The sequence below is a fragment of the Capra hircus genome, chromosome 7 (genome assembly GCF_001704415.2).
Source record: "Capra hircus breed San Clemente chromosome 7, ASM170441v1, whole genome shotgun sequence".
NCBI lineage: Eukaryota > Metazoa > Chordata > Mammalia > Artiodactyla > Bovidae > Capra > Capra hircus.
Window position 1 is genome coordinate 48,325,042 of NC_030814.1, and position 26,670 is coordinate 48,351,711.

At 40.7% G+C, this 26,670-nt stretch overlaps 1 protein-coding gene across 2 annotated transcripts in view; it reads left to right on the forward strand.

Moving 5' to 3' along the window:
* The window catches only part of DCTN4 (dynactin subunit 4), a 33,279-nt gene extending 15,314 nt beyond the window's left edge, over positions 1 to 17,965 (forward strand). For both annotated transcript variants that reach the window (XM_005683178.3, XM_005683179.3), the window contains 5 exons: positions 3,443 to 3,516; positions 6,755 to 6,809; positions 7,833 to 7,940; positions 12,341 to 12,438; positions 15,376 to 17,965. In XM_005683178.3, the coding sequence (XP_005683235.1) occupies positions 3,443 to 3,516; positions 6,755 to 6,809; positions 7,833 to 7,940; positions 12,341 to 12,438; positions 15,376 to 15,589 (549 nt within the window). In that variant the 3' untranslated portion in view covers positions 15,590 to 17,965. The remainder of the gene's footprint in view (positions 1 to 3,442; positions 3,517 to 6,754; positions 6,810 to 7,832; positions 7,941 to 12,340; positions 12,439 to 15,375) is intronic.

Genomic DNA, 26,670 nt, shown 5'->3' on the forward strand with positions numbered 1-26,670 from the left:
TGGTTTTTAAAAATCAATTCAAAAGAAAAGCAAGAAAGAAGAAAAAGAAGCAAAATCTAGGCTCAGGGAATCTATGAAACATCAGAGTCCCTTCAATTAATAAAAGAAATACTGTAAAAGAAAATAGACCCAAAGAAGGGAAGGGAGACATTTTAGACCAATACTATCCAACAGAACTTTCTGTGGTGATGGGAATATTCCTTATCTGTACAGTCCAGCATATTAGCCACAAGTCACATGTAGCCTACTGAGCACTTGAAATATGGTAGTGCAGCTGTGGGTCCTGAGTCTTTCTAAGATGAAATTCATTTAAATAATGACATGTGACTAATAGCTGCTATTATCAAATAACACAGTGTTATATTAGAAGAGACTTAGGCCTGTCAACCAAACAAATATAGTGTATAGACTTTAATTCCTCATTCAAACAAAGCATAGAAAGAAAGAAGGGAGAGATAGAGGAAGGAAGGGACCAGAGGAAAGAAGAAAATATACCATGCTAATACTAATCAAAAGAAAGCAAGAGTAGCCATATTCATCTCAGACAGCAGACTTCAAAGTAAGGACAGTTAGCAGGGCTAAAGAAGGATATTAAATAATGATAAAGAGGTCAGTTCTCCAAGAAGATATAACCATTCTTAATGTACATTTGCCCAACAATTGCGTGTCAAACCATGTGAGGCAAAATCTGATAGAGCTATAAGGAGAAATAGATGACTCCACCATCATAGTTGGAGACTTCAGCGCCTGTCTCTCAGAAATGGACAGATCCAGCAGGTAAAAAATAAATATTGACCCATCAACCTCCCTGGAGATACACCTCTACAAATACAAACCAAAATATGTAGAGATTAGGATATATCTATCCAATGAGTACTGTAAATCTATAAGGAACAATGTCGTAACACGGGATGTATTTATAAATGCAAAAAAGCAGGGTGTAGAGCAGGCACATAACTTTTTATGTAAGAAAAGAGGGAATATATATATATATAAATACACACACACACACATAAAAAATATTTGTTTATGTTAGATTATATTATAGACTGTTGAAACAGAATAGAGAAAGCAGAAATAGACTTACGCATGTCAGGAAACTTGATTTTACCAAGTAGTGGCCTTTCAAGTCACTGGCGAAAGAATAGCTTGTGAAATCATCTCAAATGATTCTATGAAAAAAAAAAATGGGGCCTCTAACTTACATGATACACAGAAGTCAATTTTAGAAACCTTAAAAACTTTAAAGAGTAAATATGAAGAGCAATATTTCTAGAAGGAAATATGGAGACATTCTTTATGGCTTCTGGTTAAGGGAGTAAGTGATCCATAAGTAAGATAAACCATAAAGGATAAAATTACATATTTGACACATTAAAATTTGTACCCCCATTACAAGGAAAACCTATAAAGAAATGAAAAGGTAGATCATAGACTAAGAGTAATTTGTAAAGTATGTAATTAACAGAGAATTAGTATCTAGAATGTATGAAGAAGTGTAACAAACCAGTAAGGAAAAGATAATACCCCATTCTAAAATTAGACACGTAGATACTAATGTGCCAGTTATGGCAGAGGGAATTCCAGTTCCCAGTAAAGAGGAGAGATACCCAACATGTACAGTAATCAGGAAGTGTACATTAAAACTGCAATGAGAAACCATTTCATAATCATCAGATTGGCAGAAGTTAGCAATTTGGCAATATCCATCAAAATAACAAATGGACTTTTAGGAAATTATCCTACAGATATATATATATGCATGTGGGAAGTGATTTGCCTACAAGATTACTCATTGCTGTGTTATTTGTAGTAGCAAAATTGTGGAAGCATTTATCAATTTGGGTCTGGTTAAATAAGTTACAGAATTATTAAATAGAACACAGAGATACCTCTGTGTGTGTTGATATATAATTTCCAAGATAGATTTGGTGGAAAAGGCGGAAGAATATAAAATGTTCACTTTTGTGTTACTGTGAAAAAGAAAGATAATGTATGTGTATACTTTTTATGCTCATCAGCTGTACATGAGAAACTGGGGGCTCTGAGGAGAGGAGCAGTAGGATCAGTAACTGGTATCTTTATACTGTTCTTTTTTTTCTAGAGTTAAAAAAATTTTTAACTGGATATAGGTGGAGCCTATTCAAGATAGTAAGCAAGTAATTGTTTATTCTAAAGCATGAGATCTGGAATCACAGCACTTGAATTTAAATCCCAGCTCCAAGTCTTACTGGCTCTGTGACGTTTGCACAGATGATTTACCTTTCCCATGCCCCATTTTCATCATCTGTGAAATTCAGACAATATTTACAGTACCTATACCTACCTCCTACAGTCAGTGTGGTGTTTAAGTTCACTTAAACCAAGAATGGGTATCTTTTAGACTAGTAGAGAGGAAATTTAAAAGGACTAATAAAAATAACATAAAACAAAGAAGGGACTTCCCTGACAGTTCAGTGGTTAGGACACCATGCTTTCACTTCAGGGGGTATGGGTTCAATCCCTGACTGGGGAAGATCCCGCATGCCACTGCAAGCCACAGCCAAAAAGAAAAGAAAACGGGAAAGAGGAAAACTCAGCAAAATTGTCCACACTTAATTAGAAGTATGTGTTAGGGACTTCACTGGTGGTGTAGTGGTTTTGAGTCCACCTGCCGACGCAGGGGACCACAGGTTCGATCTCTGATCCGGGAAGATCCTGCATGCTGTGGAGCATCTAAGCTCTCGAGCTGCAACTACCGAGGCCCATGAACCTAGAACCTGTGCTGCTGCCGCTGCCGCTGCTAAGTCGCTTCAGTCGTGTCTGACTCTGTGCAACCCCATAGACGGCAGCCCACCAGGCTCCCCCATCCCTGGGATTCTCCAGGCAAGAACACTGGAGTGGGATGCCATTTCCTTCTCCAATGCATGAAAGTGAAAAGTGAAAGTGAAGTCGCTCGGTTGTGTCCGACTCTTAACGACCCCATGGACTGCAGCCTACCAGGCTCCTGCATCCATGGGATTTTCCAGGCAAGAGTACTGGAGTGGGGTGCCATTGCCTTTTCTGAGAGCCTGTACTCTGCAACAAGAAAACTCACCACAATGAGAAGCCCTCTAACCACAACTAGAGAAAGCCTGTGCATGGCAGTGAAGACCCAGCATAACCAAAAATAAATTAAAAAAAAAAAAATTTTTAAGTATTTGTTAGTTATTATTTCAATTTGAAGCACTAAGGGTTATAATATTTGATAGTGTGGTTGCTTATTTCCAAAAGTCCAAAACATCATCTTTCCTTTATTTTGGTTATCAGTTAATATACACTCTTTTAAAATATATGTGATCTTGCAGCAAAATGAAATCAAACTGTATTAAATGCTGTGCTTTTGAATTTAACAGCTGTGTGGATCAGCAGATTGTATTCTTGTTTTCCTCTGATACATATTATGTATTTTTTTTCTTTTTAGAAATGTGAACATAATCTGAGCAAGCCAGAATTTAATCCAACATCTATTAAATTCAAAATCCAGATGGTTGCTGTGTGAGTATTTGGGATTGGTGTTTCAGGTTACTGTTTTGTTCCCCCCCCCCCCACTATGAAATGTGCTTATTCTTGGCTTAAAAGAGAAGAGAGAAGCTACATCAGAATAATCTTACTATTCTGTTCTTATTTTGGTTTTGAAATACAGAACAGGAAGTTTAAGGCAAATCTACAGACACAGAATCCAAGGTGTTTATATCAGGGACATGTAATAGTATGGTCTCTGGCAATGTGGTATGTTGTTGGTTGGAGAGTCATTCATTCCAAATGATAAAGTACCTAAGTTTGGGAATGATCTCTTTAAAAAATAAAAAAATAAAATGTATGTGATCTTGCAGCAAAATGAAATCAAAATAGCAGATGGAAGAATATCATGTAACACTATTATTGAACTATGTTCTGATAGTGCTTTGTTGCATGGGATGAAAATAATTCATGTTAACTCACTGGAACTTGTCAGTAGAAGGGAATTTTGTGTATGAAAATCATCTGTCGAAAAGAATAATTAGTAAATTATTGTCTTGACTTTAGGATGAGAGAGCCCTTCCTGAATAAAGCAGGAAGCCCAGAAGCTAGTAAGGAAAATAGCCAGCTTTGAGCTTAGCAGAAGAATATGAGTTATAAAAAAACAAAATTGACCACAAAGTCCTGAGACAGTCGAGTAAGAAAGAATATTTGCTACTGCATGATAAATAAAACTTGAATATCCCTGGAATGGGTGGGATGGGGAGATGAGGTGGGGCAAAGGATTTGAATATGTAGCTCACAGAATAGAAATTCCCAATGGTTGGTAAATATATGGAAAGATGCTGGGATTTGGTAGGAAAATTTTAAATATTAGTTCGGAGTGCTAGTGGGAATGTAGGTAAACACACTTGTACATATTGTTGGTAGAGTGAATTGCTAGAGTCTTTCTGGAGAGTGACTTGGAATATCAAGACAAAATGACATACAGATTTTAACCTGGTAGTACTATCTCAGGAATCTATTCTATAGAAATAAAAGCAATATATAAAGACCGATAATATATAAAGATACATTTTTAAAAGATGTGTGTTGTAACATTTTAATGGTAAAAGCTGGAAACAGTTTTAATGTCAAACTGATTAACCATTAACAAAGAAATAGTTGATTCGTTGAGATACATGCATGTAGAGTATTATACAACAATTGAAATCATTGGCAGTCAAATGGCAGATAAGTGCTGGTCTGGTAACTTAGGAGGAAGGAACTAGGAGGGCCAGATACGGGTTCTGTCACAGAATTTGTCTAAACTGATTTTCCTTATCTCTGAATGGGCATAACACCAGTCCTGCCATCCTCTTGTATTTGTTCAGTTCAGTTCAGTCGCTCAGTCATGTCCGACTCTTTGTGACCACATGAATCGCAGCATACCAGGCCTTCCTGTCCATCACCAACTCCCGGAGTTCACTCAGACTCACATCCATCGAGTCCGTGATGCCATCCAGCCATCTCATCCTGGGTTGTCCCCTTCTCCTCCTGCCCCCAATCCCTCCCAGCATTAGAGTCTTTTCCAATGAGTCAGCTCTTCGCATGAGGTGGCCAAAGTACTGGAGCTTCAGCTTTAGCATCATTCCTTCCAGAGAAATCCCAGGGCTGATCTCCTTCAGAATGGACTGGTTGGATCTCCTTGCAGTCCAAGGGACTCTCAAGAGTCTTCTCCAACACCAAAGTTCAAAAGCATTAATTCTTCAGCGCTCAGCCTTCTTCACAGTCCAACTCTCACATCCATACAAGACCACAGGAAAAACCATAGCCTTGACTAAACGGACCGTAGTCGGCAAAGTAATGTCTTTGCTTTTGAATATGCTCTCTAGGTTGGTCATAACTTTCCTTCCAAGGAGTAAGTGTCTTAATTTCATAGCTGCATTGTTAAGAAGGATCCAATGAGCTATTACGTTTGCAAATGCTTTGTAACTGTAAATCGCCATACAGTATGTTCTGTTTTCCTAACTACTTTTATTTAATGCATGACTGATTAGGACTACAGAAGTGACATGTGGTTCGAACTCCTTTCCTAATTAAGAATTACACTCCTTGCAGAAATCCCGAATGGCCAAATGTGCTTCACATCAGTTTCTTAAGAGCTCTTTGGGGGAAAAAGTGTATTTTTTTTTTCTGGTATCATGGCAGGGTCACCAAGGAATCTTAATATATATGTTCTGGCCACAAATCAGACCAGCTAAATCCAAGTCTTTGATAGTGGGGCCCTTGAATTTTAATATCAAATTACTCAGATAATCGTGATGACCATCATAAAAAATACCTAGTCTGAAGTTAAAATACCGTAGTGCTAAGATGTCCTCCTACACACACCCTCTTGAAGTGTTTCTGCAATAGATTTTATCTTCAGTTAATATTTGCATGATAACATTTATGTGTGCTTTGTTCCAAGCACTTTTTGTACATACTATTTAATTTATTCTTCACAATAAAAAGGAACTTTCAGTGTTCTCATTTTATGATTAAAGAAACCAAGACACAAAGAGCTAAATATCTTGCCCTGCTCTTTACAAAAGAATATCTTAGTATATAAATACTCAGTTGGAATTTGAACCCCAGTGGTTTTGAGTCCAGAACAAGCACACACAAGTACAATATTCTGTTGTCTTATTCAGAGAGGTAGCATACAGAGTGGTTAAGAGCAAGGCCCTGCAGCCAGACTGCCTAGGTTTGAATCCTGGCTGCTTCCAGCAGACTGCTTCTCCTAAACCTGGTGTCTTCATCTTTATAATGGGGATAATAGTAATACCTGTTTAATGCAGTTGCAATGAGGATTACATGAATTAATATTTGTAACAAACTTCAAATATTGCCTGGCACATAGTAAATGCTACGTAAAAGTGTTTGGTTAGTATGTGGTATTGTTTTTGTACCCCTGACTGAGCGACTGAACTGAACTGAATGTATTATAAAATCAGTGTTGGGTCTTATCACCAGTTGCTATATAGATTCACAGAAATGAATTAATAAAAATCTCAAAAGACATATCTAATAAATACATAAGGGAGATATCCACCTTGATGCATGGATATATAGAGGTACACGTGAGATTTCAGAAAGAGCTCATTACCGGTTTGATTTCATGTCTTAAATTCTTATTGTAGTGATAGGAAGAATCTTTAAAATTTTCTCTGGCTTGTTCTAATTGACAAGAAGAAATCATTTCTTCTAAGAGACTGCAATGAACATTAATGCATTTTTTATTCACTTACAGCAATTACATCCCAGAAGTGAGAATCATGTCAATTCCCAACCTTCGCTACATGAAGGTTAGTACCATGTATATTAATGGGAGGAGAAAGAGTTAATTGATCGAAGAGGTGTGCTTAGTGTATGTGGTGGCTGTGCATATTTGACACGGGATTCAATGAGCAAGAGATAGAAGAAAGTTTGAAATAATAAGGGGACTGAGACTTTAAGTGTCCTTAAGCTGGGATTCTTGATTATAGCATCTTTGAATATATGCAGAAGGAGCAGGGTGCACATTACATGGTGGTAGAATCATGGCTGGTAAAAACGGAGATGTTAGACCCCACAGGCAGCTTCAGGTCTCCTCCTGTGTGTGTATGTGTGTACACTGTGTGTGTGTGTGATTCTCTAACATCTGTCTGTGTGTGTGTGAGAGAGATTCTCCACCATCTGTGTGTGTGTGTGTATTGTCATAGATTTCTTTGTTACCTCAGCCCCTCTATTCTTTGAGTCCTTGACTCCCACACATGCCTCCCAACAAATTACAGAATGTTCTACAGCAATAAAGACACTTTGATAGTCCCTATTCATTTCAAAGATTTTTTTTTTTTTTTTGCTAAAGGGCATACCAAAAAAGTTCAAGATATCTTAAAAGTCTTCTATAGTCTTGATATGCCCTTTTTTTTTTTTGGCTATATTAATACATTTGGCTGGCCTCAGGCTCCTATAGTTTATTTATGAGGGCTTCCTTCTTTTAAGTCCTAGTGACATCCTGGGTAGAGTAAGAGTTACAAAGTTTAAACAGTCACTTAGATAATGTATATTTCTCAGATTTCTGGATCGAGTAACTGGCCCTTTATATGGAATCTGATCCATTTCCTCAGTGAAATAGCAGCTCTAGAGAGGATATAGTCTAGTGTATAAGTAATGTAGGAGTTGAGCATTCAAGAGTGCAGCGATGCAGAGGTACAGGTGGGGTACTCAAGAATGATGGTGAAGGCGGGGGTGCACGGGCTGATGATTTTGTGATATAATCATGAGAGAAGGTGGACCTAGGTGGCAGCAGTGTAGCATGTCTGAAAGATACGTTTCCTTTTCCCCAGGAGAGCCAGGTCCTCCTTACTCTCACGAATCCAGTGGAGAACCTCACCCACGTGACTCTTTTGGAGTGCGAGGAGGGGGACCCTGATAATATCAACAGCACTGCCAAGGTAGGAGTGTTTTGCTTCATTCTGAGTGACCCTGACTTTCCTGAAGTGGCCTCATTTGACCTGCTTTAAAGGATTCCACACTCTGGTTTTCACATCCAGTCTTCAGGTTCTCTTGATTTCACCTCTAGAGTTTTCTACTTTACCCGCAGGCACACTGCCACCGCCCTTTTTGGAGGTTTCATCATTTCTCATGTGGACTAGGACAGCAACTTTCAACTCCCTGTTCTCAGTTCACCCCCACTTCCACTCCAGCCCATCTCTGTCTTGCTGTTAGGATGATCTTTCTAAGATTTAGCTTTGATCATGGCAAGCAGTTTGTTTGGTGTCCCTTGGACATTGGAATAAACTAAATTCCTTGCCATAGCTTAAGAGCTCCTTAATATCCTCATCTCTTTTCTTCCATTACGATCTTCCCTAAAACGGCTAAATCTAGCGTTCTCTAGATCATGCACATTAATGGTTGAGATCCAAGCAGATCCAGTGGGTCATAAACTCTCATGTTCCTGGAGAATTACATATGCTACTCATTTTACCTAGAATTCTTCCTTCCCATCCCACTCTTCTGACAGACATGCCCATCGCTCCCTTTCTTCCTGAGGCATACTGATTCTTCAAGATGGCAAAGGAAATGACATTTCCTTTTAAAAGCTGATGTGCCTCAGCTAGAGGCCCTCTGCTTACATGGAGTATGCATGTGTGCGTGCATGCTAAGTCACCTCAGTCATGTCCAACTCTTTGCAACCCTGTGGACCACAGTCCGCCAGGCTCCTCTGTCCATGGGATTCTCCAGGCAACAGCAAAGGAGTGGGTTGTCATGCCCTCCTCCAGGGGATCTTCCCGACCCAGGGATTGAACCCGCATCTCTTATGTCTCCAGCATTGGCAGGTGCGTTCTTTACCACTAGCACCACCTGGAAAGCCCTACATAGACTATCAGTTCAGTTCAGTCATTCAGCCGTGTCCGACTCTTTGCGAGCCCATGCATCGCAGCACGCCAGGCCTCCCTGTCCATCACCAACTCCTGGAGTTCACTCATAGTCACGTCCATCGAGTTGGTGAGAGTATACGTGGCACTAAATATTAAAATAGGCGATTCTGACTCTCAGTATTACTTGAATGAATGAACTGAGAACTTTCTATATTTTATTTCATGATTCGTCTACTACTTGAAATTTTAGAACAAGAACTTTTCTCTGTAGTAGGCCATTTTATTGTCTCATAATTCAGCATGATGTTCATAACAAATCAGCAGAAAGGATGCCTATATCTTTAATTAGCTGTTATTCGAGTTATGCTTATTAGTAGAGAATTTATCTCTTTATTTTTCTTTCTGCTTTTTAATGATTTCATTTCCCAGCATCACTTCTAAAGAGAGATGACACTCATCTGTCCTTGCTCCTTTTTAAAATATCACTAATGAGCTGTCTATCCAGTGTCTCTATCCAGATAGAAATAAGTGTCTGATAAATATACCCAGCTTATGAATTTGCTGCTTTTCTCTCTCTTTTAGCTCCCCAGCCACATTTATTTCCATAATTAGAAATGTTACTAACATTGTTATCTGTTAACCTCTAACAGAGCAAAGTTGAAGCCTAGTTACAACCAAAGGCTAAGTCTGAAGAAAACTGTTTCTCCTTTCAGTTCAGTTTAGTCGCTCAGTCGTGTCCAACTCTTTGCAGCCCCATGGACTGCAGGACTCCAGGCTTTCCTGTCCATCACTAATTCACGGGGCTTGCTCAAACTCATGTCCAGCGAGTTGGTGATGCCATCCAACCATCTCATCCTCTGTTGTCCCCTTCTGCCAGGTTCAATCTTTCCCAGCATCAGGGTCGTTTCTGAGGAGTCAGTTCTTTGGATTAGGTGGCCAAAGTATTGGAATTTCAGCTTCCACATTAATCCTAGCAATAGAATATTCAGGACTGATTTCCTTTAGGATGTACTGGTTTGATCTCCTTGCAGTCCAAGACTCTCAAGAGTCTTCTCCAACACTGCAGTTCAAAAGCATCGATTCTTCAGCCCTCAGCCTTCTTTATAGTCCAACTCTCATATCCATACATGTCTGCTGGAAAAAACATAGCTTTGACTAGACAGACTTTTGTCAGCAAAGTAATGTGTCTGATTTTTAACATGCTGTCTAGGTTTGTCATAGCTTTTCTTCCAAGGAGCTAGCATCTTTTTATTTCATGGCTGCAGTCACCATCTTCAGTGATTTGGGAGCCCCTCCAAAAGAAAATGTCACTATTTCCACTTTCCCCATCCATTTGTCATGAAGTGATGGGACCAGATGCCATGATCTTCGTTTTTTGTATGTTGAGTTTTAAGCCAGCTTTTTCACTGTCCTCTTTCATTCTCATCAAGAGGCTCTTTAGTCCTTTTTCGCTTTCTGCCATAAAAGTGGTGTCATCTGCGTATCTGAGGTTATTGATATTTCTCCTGGCAGTCTTGATTCCAGCTTGTGCTTCATCCATCCTGGGATTTCACATGATGTACTCTGCATATAAGTTAAATCAGGGTGACAGTATACAATCTTGACTGATAAACTCCTTTCCCAATTTGGAACCAGTCGGTTGTTCCATGTCTGGTTCTAACTGTTGCTTCTTGACCTGCATGCAGATTTCTCAGGAGGCAGGTAAGCTGGTCTGGTATTCCTATCTCTTGAAGAATTTTCTACAGTTTGTGGTGATCCACACAGTCAAAGGCTTTGGCATAGTCAATAAAGCAGAAATAGATATTTTTCTGGAACTTTCTTGCTTTCTCTATAACCCAGCAGATGTTGACAGTTTGATCTCTGGTTCCTCTGCCTTTTCTAAATCCAGCTTGAACATCTGGAAGATCACAGTTCACGTACTGTTGAAGCCTGGCTTGGAGAATTTTGAGCATTACTTTGCTAGTGTGTGAGATAAGTGCAATTGTGCAGTAGTTTGGACATTCTTTGGGATTGGAATGAAAACTGACCTTTTCCAGTCCTGTGGCCACTGCTGAGTTTTCCAAATTTGTGGCATATTAAGGGCAGCACTTTAACAGCATCATCTTTTAGGATGTGAAATAGCTCAGGTGGAATTCCATCACCTCCAGTAGCTTTGTAGTGATGCTTCCTAAGGCCCACTTGACTTCACATTCCAGGATGTCTGCCTCTAGGTGAATGATCACACCATCGTGGTTATCTGGGTCATTAAGATCTTTTATGTATAGTTCTTCTGTGTATTCTTGCCACCTCTTCTTAATCTCTTCTGCTTCTGTCAGGTCCATACCATTTCTGTCCTTTATTGTACTCATCTTTACATGAAATGTTACCTTGGTATCTGTGATTTTCTCAAAGATGTCTGTAGTCTTTCCCATTCTATTGTTTTTCCTCTATTTCTTTCCATTGATATTTCTTTCCATTGATCACTGAGGAAGGCTTTCTAATCTCTCCTAGCTATTCTTTGGAACTCTGCATTCATATGGGTATATCTTTCCTTTTCTCTCCTTTAGCTTATCTTCTTTTCTCAGCTATTTGTAAGGCATCCTCAGACAACCATTTTGACTTTTTGCATTTCTTTTTCTTGGGGATTGTCTTGATCACTGCCTCCTGTACAACGTCATGAACCTCCGTCCATAGTTCTTCAGGCACTCTGTCTGTCAGACCTAATTCCTTGAATCTGTCACTTCTACTGTATAATCAAAAGGGATTTGATTTAGGTCATACCTGAATGGTCTAGAGGTTTTCCCTACTTTCATCAACTTATGTCTGAATTTTGCAGTAGGGAGTTCATGATCTGAGCCGCAGTCAGCTCCCGGTCTTGTTTTTGCTGACTGTATAGACCTTCTCCATCTTTGGGTGCAAAGACTATAATCAGTTTGATGTTAGTATTGACCATCTGGTGATGTCCATGTGTAGAGTCTTCTCTTGCGTTGTTGGAAGTTTTAAGTTTCCCCTTTATATGTTTTTCTCCTTTATATGTTTTATGTTTCTCCTTTGTTTTATGTTATATTTTTCTTCTTCATATGTTTTATGTGTTTCTCCTTTTTGTTTTTCTTTTTTTTATACCACAGAGTATAGAGAACAATATACAAACACCCATGTTCCACCAGCCCCGAAAGAAAGAAAACATTGAAGGCACAGTTGAAGCCCCTGTGTCCTCCCGCTTGAATTACCCATGGCAACCCCAGTGAACTAAGCACTCTCTTGACTTTTTCATTCCCTTAAATATCTTTGTTCTTAATCTTTTATCATAAATGTCTGTATTCCCAAACAATATGTTTTGAAACTTTTTGTAAGTGAAGTAATGTTGTATGTTTCCTGAGACTTGCTGCTCCCTTCAGCATGTCTGGGTCAGGGCAGTACTGTGCTGTATTCTGTTGGACGAATGTGCAGTGCACTGACCACTTCTGAGCCAGCCTCTGTGTGCTGCTCTCCAGGTGGTGGTGCCCCCCAAAGAGCTCGTCTTAGCTGGCAAGGATGCAGCAGCAGAGTATGACGAGCTGGCAGAGCCCCAGGACTTTCAGGACGACCCTGAGTAAGTGATCTTCCTGGGACTTGCCCCCACCCACCCACCCACACACCACAGCTGGCTGGCTTGCAGGAGGCCCACTGATAGATCTCAGTTTTCTTACTTCGCTGGTAGCTCAGATGGTTAAGCGTCTGTCTACACTGTGGGAGACCTGGGTTCGATCCCTGGGTCGGGAAGATCCCCTGGAGAAGGAAATGGCAATCCACTCCAGTATTATTGCCTGGAAAATCCCATGGACAGAGGAGCCTGGTAGGCTACAGCCCATGGGGTCTCAAAGAGTCGGACACGACTGAGTGACTACCTTACCTTACCTGAATTTAAATAATTTTTTCTTCCTATTTATTATTATTAACTGATATATATGAAGATATATTAGTGAAGTGAAAGTGAAAGTTGCTCAGTCGTGTCCGACTCTTTGCAACCCCATGGACTATAGAGTCCATGGTATTCTCCAGGCCAGAATACTGGAGTGGGTAGCCTTTCCCTTCTCCAGGGGATCTTCCCAACCCAGGGATCAAACCCAGGTCTTCCACATTGCAGGCAGATTCTTTACCCACTGAGCCATAAGGGAAGCCCATTATTATATGATATATTAAATCATATATATGAAGAAGAAAATAAAATCTCACCACCAGAGATAAACCAGTAACATTTCCATAATTAGGATCATTCTGTAAGCACAGTTTTTTTAACCTGTGTTTCCCATGGTAAAAAATTTTCAGGTGTGTATTTGTTAATGGTTGTGTACAGGGTACAGTACTCTGTCCCCAGAGGTTTATCATTGGATTTATCGACTTCCCTGCCACCTTTCCCTCTTTGAGTGATTAGTGATTAATAGATTTTACTCTCTCATACCTAATACTTCTCAGTTATTAACTGAGAAGTAAAAGCCAAGCCTTTCCCAGATGAGGAATACTTTGGTTAGCTTTCAGTCTAAAAAACAGAAATCACATCTGTTATTTGAACAGAGAAAATTTAATATGAAGACTTGTTAACTGGGTAAAAGTTAAAAAGAAATCTGAAATATCCCAGAGATGGCAATTCAGTGAAGCAGTTACCATGCCTAGGGCTAAGAGGGTAAAGAGAAATGGTTAAAATAATTACAATTTAGAAGCTTGAAGGAAGGAGGAGTCCCGTGGAGCTGCAGCTCAGACCTCTGGGAAGTGGGGGAGGGAGGGGACACTGCCTGACTAGTGCTGACATGGCAGGCTGGCAGAGGAGGGGTGGCATGCTGAAGCTGGGTATGCAGTTGGAATATGTACCTGGATATGCCACTTCGTGAGTGAAGACGCATTGCTGGAGTGCTGCCTGCTGGAGCTACACGGAGATAGGAGGCTTACCCGGAGGAGCAGCCCCTTCTTCCCACAGGCTGCTGGTCTCTGTTAGAGCCCCTGAAGGGAGCCTGACAGGGAGCCAGCCTAAAAAGCAGGAGTGTGGTTAGCAGAATCCTGTGTCACAAAGCAAGATACAGAAAGTGGGCTGAGGGAATTCCCTGGCCGTCCAGTGGTTAGGGCTCCACACCTCCACTCCAGAGGGCCCAGGTTCCATCCCTGTTCAGGGAACTAAGATCCCACAAGGTGTGTGGTGCGGCCAAGGAAATAAGAAAACAGAGTGTGCTTTGAGCTGAAAAGCAGTAGCATTTAGTACACTAGAATAGGGCATATTTAAGGCTTTTGAACAAAATGATTAAAAGCTTCCTCACCAAGATACTGGAGAGAACAAATATAATAACATGGGACAAACAAGAAAAACCAAGTGACTGCAAAGGTAAGGTTAGTACAGCGATTGCAACACTTGGGTTAACTTCAGAAAGCACCAGGTTGGGTGTTTTAATTTTTTTTTTTAATTCCGTATAGAGTACCAGTCCCCACAGCTACTCTTTAGCAGGTCTAGCTAGGTAGGTACCAAGAATCTGAATTTTTTTTTAAAGCTTCCCAGGCATCAATGGTTGCCTGGGAAATTAAGGCTAGAAATTTTTTTTTTTTTCAACTATTTTTAATTAAATTTTTAAAATGAATCTAATATGAAAGATTTAGTTGGTTCAAAATGGTTGTGCTAGTATAATGCTTTTTTATATTTCACATTATTGTGCTTTTTAGGACTTCCAGATATCTGGAAATTAATAGTACATAATAGTGGATAATATGAAAATGTTTAGTTTCAGTAACTTCTCTTAGAGTAGTTGAGTATCATTTGGATAGTAGATCACGTTCTGTTTATTTCATTGTTTTTTTCTTTTGAAGCTAAACTGTTTAAACACAAACTTCAAGTGCGTATCAGAAAACTGAGATGGAAACTTGAACTAGAGATTTTTTTTTCTATTCTAAAAATTCCTAATTCACAGAGGCTGTTTATAAGACACACTGATTTATGATATTCCAGAAATTGTTTAAAGCTCTGAGTTAGCATCAGTCTGTATCCTGTAGAAATATTACCACATGTTTATAAAAGTTAATATGAAGATATGTTTGTAACAGGAAATCAGTGTAAACAAATTATGGTTGCTGTGTACCCATTAAGTAAAATGGAGGAGATCTGTATATACCAATATGGACAGGTGTTTGTGATAAACAGTGGGAAAAAAACTTGTTACAGAATAGTGTGTCCCTTTTCTATTGGTTAAAAAAGCATAAAAGTGTAAGTGCATGGAAAAATACGTAGTAGGTTAAGAGCCAAGCTGTTGACAGTTTTTCTCTGTGTACTGAAGAAGAAAATAAGAAAGATTTACTTATGTACTTTTTCCTGTCCTAAGTTTTATGACTGTATTTTACTTTTGTAATAAGGAGATCGGCATTTTGCTGAAGAAACTTTTCATTGTTGACAAACGGGATTCTAGTCATATCTTGTTGTCAGAGATTTCCTGTGGGCCATAAAATGACTGTGAGTTTAACTGGCTTGGCTGACCTGTGACCTGCCTAATGCTGTGCTTATTTCCTTCCATAGCATTATAGCCTTCAGAAAGGCCAACAAAGTGGGTATTTTCATCAAAGTGACCCCGCAACGTGAGGAGGGAGAAGTGACCGTTTGCTTTAAGATGAAGCATGATTTTAAAAACCTGGCCACTCCCATCCGCCCCATTGAAGAAACTGACCAGGGCACAGAAGTCATCTGGCTCACCCAGCATGTGGAACTCAGCTTGGGCCCGCTTCTTCCTTAAAATGTTCCATTGGTGGGCAGATCCCCAAGGACAGTATCACCACGAACCTGCGTTAAAATGTGGAAGCCGCTGCTTCGTTAGACCTTGTTTATAATGATGTACCATGCACTACTGAGTCCTGTTCCTAGGAGGGTGGGCGCATAGGCAAGGCGTTAGGAACACAGCGACTGCTGTACCTCTGGCTCTCTCCTCTGTTCACACCCGTAAGTCTGTGTCTCCCTCACTGAACCCTGCACGTTGACTCACAACAGCATAGTTCCATCCCAAGAGAGGATGTGCTGTTCCTTGGAGTGGCATTCAATTGACCACTTGAGAAACTGTCCATACTGTCTCCCGACCTGATCTCATAAAGGATCAGTCTCACAGATGAAAACATAAAATAACTGAAAGTTAGACCTGCTATTGATGACCTGGCACTGGTCTCAGTGTTGCACCAAATGCTTTATGCATTCCACTGGATATAGTCTAGCACTCTAAATATATATCCGTTCCCTTGCCTCCTGGCTTCCATCCATTTGACAGGAAAATAGAATTGTCACGTTGTCTTTAGTTTTGCAATGATTGGAAAGACCTGTGAAATAGTTAAGGCACCTTCATTTGACTTCTTTAAGTGAATGTAGGATACTTACCTATTAGTTGCTTTAAAAGTTTTTTTCCCAGCAGAATATGGAACTTTTTTCTCCTAGGGAAAATTTGAGAAGGAAGCAATTGCATGTCATGTCACTGGGTGGCAAATTCTATTCATTTTAACTGTTGCCACAATATCCAGGGATTTATGCTGCCATGGGGAGGCATGCTTTATATGTCTTACTTCATACCCCTTCTCCTCTCTGCCTCTTTAACTCAGTAAGTTGTTGACTATTTGGAACCTGGAAAGAGCCCAAAGAAAACTTGGTGGGCAAGTTCACTTCTGGAATGCAGAAAATATCTTAAAGGTTAGATTTTTATCATGATCTGAACTAATGTTCTTTCCAGTGATTGAAGAGGAAAGTAACATTTGTAATCTCTTGAATCCAAAACTGGATATTAAGAAAAAACCTTCCTCCTTCCTGAGTTTATGACTTTTATCGTACAGTTTGTCAAATAAGCCCATTTTGATCATAAACCATAAAATAGTTCAACAAGCAGCCCAGAATACTTGCCTAACAACACACATGCTGTTTTCACTTGGTATCCTGGAGTTGGCTTGCCTGCCTTAGTTTCTGTGATGTTTTCTAAAATGAGACTTGACAAGTAGACCACCAGCTGCACCATATTTCCATAAATGTATTGTTAGCAAGTGGCCAACAGACTTTTGGGAGAAAGAGAAATTTCCTGTTTATACCCTGGTTTTGTTTCTAAGTTCAAGCCTTTAGTTAAAAAAAAAATGTACATAGCAATTTAAAATACAGGACACAGTAACTTTTCGGCTCCCCTTGTAAGGTAGAGATATTTAGGAAACCTTTGAAAGACACTAAGTAGTACTCTTAAGATCAATATTATGAAATAATATTCCACAGAGTAATATATATGCTGCAGTGTAAGAAAAAAAGAACTTATATCTCTAATATTATGATAGTAATAAGGCTTAGTCTCTGAGAAGTTGGGGCAGTGTGTTGTATAATGACAAATTTGCAAACCGTAGAAATAGTTTAAGTTTTTGTGACCGTACAGTGTCAAATTAATTTCTATTTCACTACCCGCTACAGCCTGCCCTGATGCCAGTGCTGCATATTTGCCAGTGGAGGAGATGATTCTCAAGGTAGAGAATCACGTCCTGTGTTTACATGTTTGCACAGACTACACACTGTTACACATTTATGGCATATAGCTGGTGTTTGTTCCCAGAAATAACAATGTTGAAGTAACGGGTCTCATCACCCCCATGTGACACAGAAACACAAAAACACTTTTGATCATAGAATTGTTTCCTCAGAAGCCAAATTAGCTTGCAGAATAACAGAGCTCTTGATTTACTGTTTCCTCAAGATAGTTTTCAGTACAGGCTGGTAATTCTGCATGTTAGTAGAAATGGTTCAATATCTGCAGTTGGTGAATTTGGACTTTAATTTGTTCATTTTTTATATTAGATCAGGTGCAAGGTTTTTAAAGTATGGTGAGTGTGTACTATTGCAAGCAAATTAGATGTCATTAGCACTAGAAACTGCAATTTGGGGAACTTAATCTGAATTTGTGATTTGATTGGCCCACTAGAGTTTTGTTTTGTTCAGACTGTTTATAGACTTAATGAGCTAAATGTCAGGCGTATTTGTAAAGAAATATGCTTTTTGGTCCATTTTGGGAATGAGAGGCACTCCTTGGTCTTTATGAATGACAGGTTACTATTTTGCCTTATTGCTTAACTTCATGTAGTGAAATAAAGCAAACAAAGCTTGAGTGTGTCTTGTTTGGTTTCATGATGGCTGACTGGAGTAGCATGCTAGTGCTTGGGAGGGTGGAGTCAGCAGTTAGCACCAGAGTCAGTGGGGCCTGCTCCCTTCTCATTTCTTAAAATGAACTAAGTAAGGTAAAACCTCAACTTAGTTCACTGTAACTTTGTATAGATAGATGTTGCTTAAGCTCCCTATCTCAGAACTGTTGTATAAATGTTACATTGTTAGGACTCTACCAACTTTTCTCCTGGATCATTGCTTGCAGAGATACCTTTTAAATGTACAAGTAGCCACTCATCCACTTTCATTTGTACTCAGCTTTTCCCTCCTCTTATTGTAGTGAATTGTTCATGTTCCTCTTGTCTAAAGCCAGTGCCACCACTTCTCACCTTCTTACCTATTCAGGGAATGCACTTCAGCAGTTTCTCCACCCCCCTTCTCTTGCATCATTTCCATTGGCATGCTGTGATGTATCTTTAAAAAAATTGACTAACACCCCTCTTCAACCACCACTTCATTTTTCTATTCCCTTTTCAGCAAAGCTGGCAGCTTTACCTTCCACTTCCTCCTCCCATTTTCATCTGAGCCTGTTCCACTTGGGCTGCCATCACCACCATATCACCAAAACAGTCCTTGTGAAGGTCCCCAGCAGTCCAGACCGTTAAATACAGTGGTCAGTTCTCCGGTCTTACCTCTTTAGCACTTGGGTAGCATCTACCAGTGGATGCCTCCCTGCCTGAAAGAATTAGTTCTCTTGGTTTCTGGAACACAGCTCTCCCGGTTTTCCTTGTGCCCTTCTGGCAGCTTTGCTTCTGTGCCCTTTGCTAGTTCTGTCCCATCTTCCTAACCTTGGAGCATATACTCACTGTGAGTGACCTCATCCATTTTCCAAGCCATTCCCAAGTTTACATACCAGCCCTGGTCCACAGTCCAGAACCACAGTCTGGATGTTCTGTCGCCACATCTGCCTCTCCAGCAGATTTATCCCTAACTAGATGTCTTCCAGTAGGTGGCTCAGTGGTAACGAATCTGCCTGCGATGCAGGAGACACCGATTCAATCCCTGGGTGGGGAAGATCCCCTGGAGGAGGAAATGGCAACCCACGCCAGTATTGCCAGGAACATCCCATGGACAGAGGAGACTGGCAAGCTACCATCCATGGGGTCACAAAGAGTCAGACATGACTGAAGCGAATGAGCAGGTGGCAGTTGTGTACCTTCAGTTGCTCACAGTATCACACGTCACCAGTGCTCCTCTTACATGCCACATCCGGAAAGTCAGCAACAACCCCTTTCAGTTCTGTCTTCAAACTGTGACCACTCCACAGCCTCTGCAGTGTTACTATCCTGGGCTAAGTCAGAGTCATCTGCATAGACCCCAGATGATTAATCCAGTAAGGTCTAAATTGATCTTGAAGCCGTCCTGGTCCCTGTCCCACTTTTTAGTCAGTTCTTAGCATAGCAGCCAGAATCATTTTGCTGCTTAAAATCCTTAGGCTTCTTAGCTTGCTCAAGAGCAAAACAAAGTCCTTAGAATAATTTAGGAGGACCTATAGGAACTGAACCCCACTGCCTCCCCCTGTTTCCCTGAATTCATCAAGTACCTCCCTGTGTTCAGTGCATCCCAGCCACAGGGGTCTCCTGTTCCTGAGTCACCCCAGGAGGCACCCTCTAAGGGTCTTTGCACTGGCTGTTCCCTCTGCCTGGAGAACTCTTCTCCCAGATTTCTGTATGACCCAAACCCCCGCCAGTCAGATCTGTGTTTGATTGCTTCTTCCTTAGGCTTTCCATATTCTCTCTAGGTAATCATGTAAACTGTTCTCCACTAATAGACATATCCCCCTTCTTTGCTGCTTTTTTTCCCCAATAGCACTGATCACCATCCACCACTATGTACTTTATTGATTCTTTGCACTAGAACATAAGCTCCATAGTGTTTCTTTTTTTTAACTGATAGATCTGCAGAGCACAGAGCAATGCCTGGCAAGTAGCTGGCAACTAGTATTTGTTAAATAATACCATCTGCCTTTTTCTTGTTTATATAGCTGCCGGGGTCCAGCCCCGGTGGATCCAGGGTAATTCGAAGTGGGCACAGCGTGGCGAGAGAGAGAGATTTAGAGAGAGATAAGGAAAGAGTTTGCAGTTAAGAGAATAGAGGAGAGAAAGGCTGAATAACTTGGTTTATGCAGAGAGGTAATAAAACCTTGAGACGAGGTTTGCACCATCTACATTAGGCCACCGGCACCCGCTTGAATAGCAGAGGGTGTCCCGCCTTGGGCTCCCTCTCGCGTGGGTCTTAGAAGCCAGGACAAGTAAGTAGACATGGTGAGCCTCCACGCCCCAGATGGGAATTCAGCCAGAAAATAGAGTAAAGAAGACACAGGGGAAACTAATCTTTCCAGTGACTGGCACATCCTTTATTGTCTGGAAAAGCCTTTTATACTTTTGGTTGTACATAGAGATCAACGGATAATACAAAATTATGCAGCATCAGCAGCCCTGACTCTTATCGAGATCAGGCTTTCTCTCTGCATACCTAGCTGTATTCACAAATCTTAGGTGATTTACATCATCTTCTGGCCAGAAGGCCAATTAACATTTTACGGTCCTTTTCTGATAAGGGTCTGTCAACCAGAGAACTTACTTGTCTTAATCGTGTTGTTCTTCCCAAAGTCTGGTGCCACTCTCAGAAAGCACTAAATAAGTTACACTCTTACATAGCAAGGACACAACAATTTATAACAAAGAAGAGTACAGTGATTTATAACAAAGAGAAAATTCATTAACTCAAAAGTCTAGTGTTGCTAACATCAAAACTACTATGTTCCTTTTTCTATATCCCAATTACATTGATTAATATCCTCCCAGGTGCCTGGGAGGATAAAAGATAAAGAATATGGAGGCCTGGCAGCAGCCATTGACTCGACAGTGAAACCCATCACCAATATAATTTTTAGCTTTTTAGAAAAGGCTCTATATCTTTAAGATGCTGTAAGCTTTGTGCCTCTCGCGGTTGGGGGCCTATAAACAATCACAAGTTGTAAAAGCCTCCAACTGTCAGGCAAGTTAAAGAGCCGTCAGAGGGATTTGAGCTGAAACATTCTTTTCATGTGCAGGAGACTAATTGGAGCTCTCAGTTTAGTTCAGTTCAGTCGCTCAGTTTTGTCTGACTCCTTGTGACCCCATGAATCACAGCACGCCAGGCCTCCCTGTCCATCACCAACTCCCGGAGTTCACTCAGACTCGCATCCATCGAGTCAGTGATGCCATCCAGCCATCTCATCCTCGGTCGTCCCCTTCTTCTCCTGCCCCCAATCCCTCCCCGCATCAAAGTCTTTTCCAATGAGTCAACTCTTCGCATCAGGTGTCCAAAGTACTGGAGCTTCAGCTTTAGCATCATTCCTTCCAAAGAACACCCAGGACTGATCTCCTTCAGAATGGACTGGTTGGATCTCCTTGCAGTCCAAGGGACTCTCAAGAGTCTTCTCCAACACCACAGTTCAAAAGCATAAATTCTTCAGTGCTCAGCCTTCTTCACAGTCCAACTCTCACATCCATACATGACCACTGGAAAAACCATAGCCTTGACTAGATGGACCTTAGTTGGCAAAGTAATGTCTCTGCTTTTGAATATGCTTTCTAGGTTGGTCATAACTCTTCTTCCAAGGAGTAAGCGTCTTTTAATTTCATCTGCAGTGATTTTAGAGCCCCCCAAAATAAAGTCTGACACTGTTTCCACTGTTTCCCCATCTATTTCCCATGGAGTGATGGGACTGGATGCCATGATCTTCTTTTTCTGAATGTTGAGCTTTAAGCCAACTTTTTCACTCTCCTCTTTTACTTTCATCAAGAGGCTTTTTAGCTCCTCTTCACTTTCTGCCATAAGGGTGGTGTCATCTGCATATCTGAGGTTATTGATATTTCTCCCAGCAATCTTGATTCCAGCTTGTGTTTCTTCCAGTCCAGCATTTCTCATGATGCACTCTGCATATTAGTTAAATAAGCAGGGTGACAATATACAGCCTTGACGTACTCCTTTTCCTATTTGGAACCAGTTTGAACAATTGAACAATTGGAGCTGTAAGTTAACTTTTTCCAGAGAAAGGTGGTGGGGGACAGCCCCTGTTAATGTCAGAAGAGTGGAAAGCACAGTACAATAAGGCAGGTAGACTCTGGTTTTGGGGGGTAGATGTTCAGAAAAATCCAGGGGGAACCCCTGAAGCCAGATCACGTCTTTGCTTATGTCAGGCTTCCTTCCTCATGACCTTTGCCACTGGCGGGATTCCTCACACTGGCTCCTGGCATATAGCTGTTGACCTTTTATCTTTAAAATACATATATATTATGTATCATATATATATATATATAAAATATGTATCATATGCTTTTTTTGTCATAAGCCAAATATCTTACTTGCTTTTACCTCTCTTGTGCTGGTGTCATCTCTGCCTAGGATACTTTTTCCTCTCTGTGCCTTCTCCAGAGTTAATTTCCTACTCTCACCTCTCTCTTCATCCCGTTTAGATGTGGTCTTAATCTTTAGTACCTAACCTTTCCAGGGCATTTACTGCTTCCTTATCCTGGGTTTTGTATGTGTATCACTCCTTTGCTGTGTTGCACACCCCTACAGAGCCAAATCCAGGCCCTTTTGTAATGTTTCTTCTACTGGATTAGCCAAAAAGTTTGTTAGGGTTTTCCCATAAGTTGTTAAGGAAAAACTCAAACGAACTTTTGGACCAGCCCAGTATATTCCAGTCAAAGGGTAGTCTGGAGTAAATTAAAAAACTCAAGAGCTAAGTCACTTGCTCAGTTGCAATATTGTTGATCCTTGAATAGTGCACAGTGCAGGGGTTAAGGACACTGACACTGGGGTAGAAACCTGTGTGTAAGTTTATAGTTGGCCTCTGTATCCAAGGTTCTGTACTCACGGATTTAACCAAGTTGCAGATTGTGTAGTACTATAGTATGTGTTTATTGGACAGGGGGCAGGGAGTGTGTATGAGTGGACCCATGCAGTTCAAACCTGTTGTTCAAGGGTCAGCCTTTACTTATCCCCATTTTCTAGTGGTCAGGGACATCTATAATGAAATTTATTTCACAATATAAACTGCCTACACAAGACAGTGAAGCAAAAGTAACATTAAACAACATGGACTCAAACAGTCAAAAAGTTGTTTCATTTTCATGCCTTGCTCCCCTCCCACCCATCTTTCTGTTACATCAAAGGTAAAGTATCAGTTCTTTTATGTAACACTTATATATATATACACACACACATGTATTTATTCATGGCTGTGCTGAGTCTTGATTGGTGCTCCAGGGCTTTCTCTAGTTTTGGAGAGTGGGGGCTACTCTTCGTTGAGGTCCCTAGAGCGCACAGATTTCAGGAGTTGTGGCACACAGCTCCACAGCATGTGGAATCTTCCCATTCAAGGGATGGAACCCATGTTCTCTACGTTGGCTTGCAGATTCTTATCCACTGCACCCCCTGGGAAGTCCTATGTAACACTTTAAAAAAAAAAGGGGGGTGGGGCTTCTGGCTCAGCCTTTGCCAGACAACAGTAGCTTACTGAAAAGTACTGTTTCATTTTCACTGTATTTGTTCTTAAGGCTATGTCTACACATGTGATAGGATTTAACATTACCGAAGTGATTTTAAAAGTGTTCCTTTTAGAATATATTAAGTAAAAGGAGATTCAGAAGTTCCACTTACACCTGTGATATAGATATCTGGAAAAAGTATCACCCTGACTCAAACAGAAAACTGGATAGATGACAGAATCATGCATTTTACTGGGTCTGTTAGATGGCCGATGTGGCACGGCAGTCAACTAGCCTGAATTTCAAGGATGGACAAACCCCTCCAAGGAGAGACAGGACGTACACTTGCTCACCTGTAGCAGAGCAGGGAGAAGTGTTGACCACCATATACGCAGATAAGAGAAAATCAACTGAAATATTAAAGAATTGCTAAAGGCCAAGCTGAAGCTAACATGACAGTATAAAACCCCTGGGAGCCTGAGATATAGAGGGACCATGCATGCATGGACCAGCTCTTTCCAAAAACCACCCCATGTTCGTGAGAAAGACTTGGGAGGAGTAGGGGTGCTGGACCTCTATAGAGCCCCCCTGGGTTTGGAGGCATGCAAAGGAAGGAGGCATAGGAAAGTCATGAAACCTTGCTTTTCCCTGCCTAGGTCCTTCCCTCAGTAAGAGCAAAAAGGCCTAAGCCACTGGGGAGAGGGGGGAGCAGAAAACCCTGTCTATATAGGGCACAGGTAAAGACTCATTGCTGCTGGGCCAAGGTAAGAAAAAACCTCTGCTCTTGAAAGGAACAGGATTCAATCCTGAGTCCCAGGATTTTATACCAATACCATTAAAGGCCTCCTGCAAATGCAAGAGGGGCAGGAAACTCCCCCTCAAGACCAACCACAGATACAAGTCGGGGTTTGGCTGCCACAGAAAGGAGGGACAAGAATGCTGAAAAGAGACTCATTCCCAAGGTCTGGGCACAAAGGACTTACTAAAGACTGAGGCTGAATTAGAACAAAGAACCCTGACTTCTCTCTACCAACCCAGCAAGCAGTTGCTGGGGGCATGGACAAAGGGCATAGAGACCTGTCGTTATGGTGCAGGTATGCACAACAGCTGAAAGCTAAGGATGAAGTATGAACACTTGAGAAAAATTCTACAGTCCCAACCAAAAGACAAAATAACATTAGTGATATGAAATCTGTGGTACACTAAAGGCAAGCATAGCAACAACAAAGCGCAAACCTAGCCCAGTTCCTATCTAGATTGACCAAACCTGGCAATGGCCTGGCAGAAAAAGAGACTTGCTTATTTCCAGACATTAATACTATTGAATTCAGTCTCTACTGATACATAAGTAACAACTGGCATTCAATAAAAATTTTGAGATACACAAGCAAGAAAAAAAAACAACCCATTTGTGATAGACAAAACAATAAGACTATATTCACATATGACCTAGATATTGGTCAGGGACTTAACTGATTAACATGTTGACGATCTAGTTGAAAATTGGGATAACATACATGAGCAGATTTCAGCAAACAGAAACTATAAGAAAGGGACAAACAAATGAAAACCACAAGATCAGAGGTGAGGAATATCTTCTCTGGGCTCATCAGAACACCTTATCATACCTGAGGAAATAATCAGGAAACTTGGAAACAGGTCAACAGAAATTATCCAAACTGAAACTCCCAAAAAGAAAACAGTACTCAAGGTCTATGAATAATAATATATAGTAGTTTCTCAGTTATGCCTGACTGTTTGTGAGCCCATGGACTGTACCCCACCAGGCTCCTCTATTCATGAAATTATCTGGCAAGAATACTGGAGGGGGTTATCATTCCCTTCTCCAGGGGATCTCTCCAATCCAGGGATTGAACCTGGGTCCTCTGCATTACAGGCAGATTCTTTACTGTCTGAGCTACCAGGGAAGCCCTCAAGGTCTATGGGATGATATAATATAGTCTAATATGTCATTGGAGTCCCAGATGGAGAAAAAACTGAGCAGAATATTTAAAGAAATAACTGTTAATTTTAAAAATACAATGAAGGACAACAAATCACAAATGTGTGAAGCTCAGATAAACCCAAGCACTTTCCTATACAGGAAAAAATAGACCATATGATCAAGCAATCCCAATCCACATGCAAAATGAAAACCTATGTCTGTACAACAACCTGTATGTGAATGTTTATAATGCCTTTATTTGTATTCACTGAAATCTGGATAACTCAAATGTTCATTAATTGGCAAATGTGTGTGTGTTTTAACCCCAAATACATCCATACAGTGAAATTCTCGGCAATAAAAAGGTACAAATTACTGGTATATGTAACAATATGGATGAATTTCAAATACAATATGCCAAGTTCAGTTCAGTTAGTCATGTACAACTCTTTGCGACCCATGAACCAGAGCATGCCAGGCCTCCCTGTCCATCACCAACTCCCGGAGTTCACCCAAACCCATGTCCATTGAGTCGGTGATGCCATCCAACCATCTCATCCTCTGTCATTCCCTTCTCCTCCTGCCCTCAATCTTTCCCAGCATCAGGGTCTTTTCAAATGAGTCAGCTCTTCGCATCAGGTCGCCAAAGTATAGGAGTTTCAGCTTCAACATCAGTCCTTCCAGTGAACACCCAGGACTGATCTCCTTTAGGATGGACTGGTTGGATCTCCTTGCAGTCCAGGGAACTCTCAAGAGTCTTCTCCAACACTACAGTTTAAAAGCATCAATTCTGCACTCAGCTTGCTTTATTGTCCAACTCTACATCCATACATGACTACTGGAAAAACCGTAGCCTTGACTAGACAGACCTTTGTTGATAAAGTAATGTCTCTGCTTTTTAATATGCTGTCTAGGTTGGTCATAAATTTCCTTCCAAGGAGTAGGTGTCTTTTAATTTCATGGCTGCAATCACCATCTGCAAGAGAAGTCAAACCCAAAATAATAGTTGTTCCAAAAATGATTTAACAATACTCATGTTGATCCATAAGGCTTTTCATTTAAGAAGTTGGAAAAAAGTACTATTGTCTTTGGATTTGTGGCTTCACCATTTTTTAGCTACACGACCAGAAGCAAGTTAATCTCTCTAAACCTCGGTTTCCTTCTATAAACGAGGTACAGTCACACTTGCCTAGAGGGCAGTGGTTGCCAGAAAAGTACAGGACA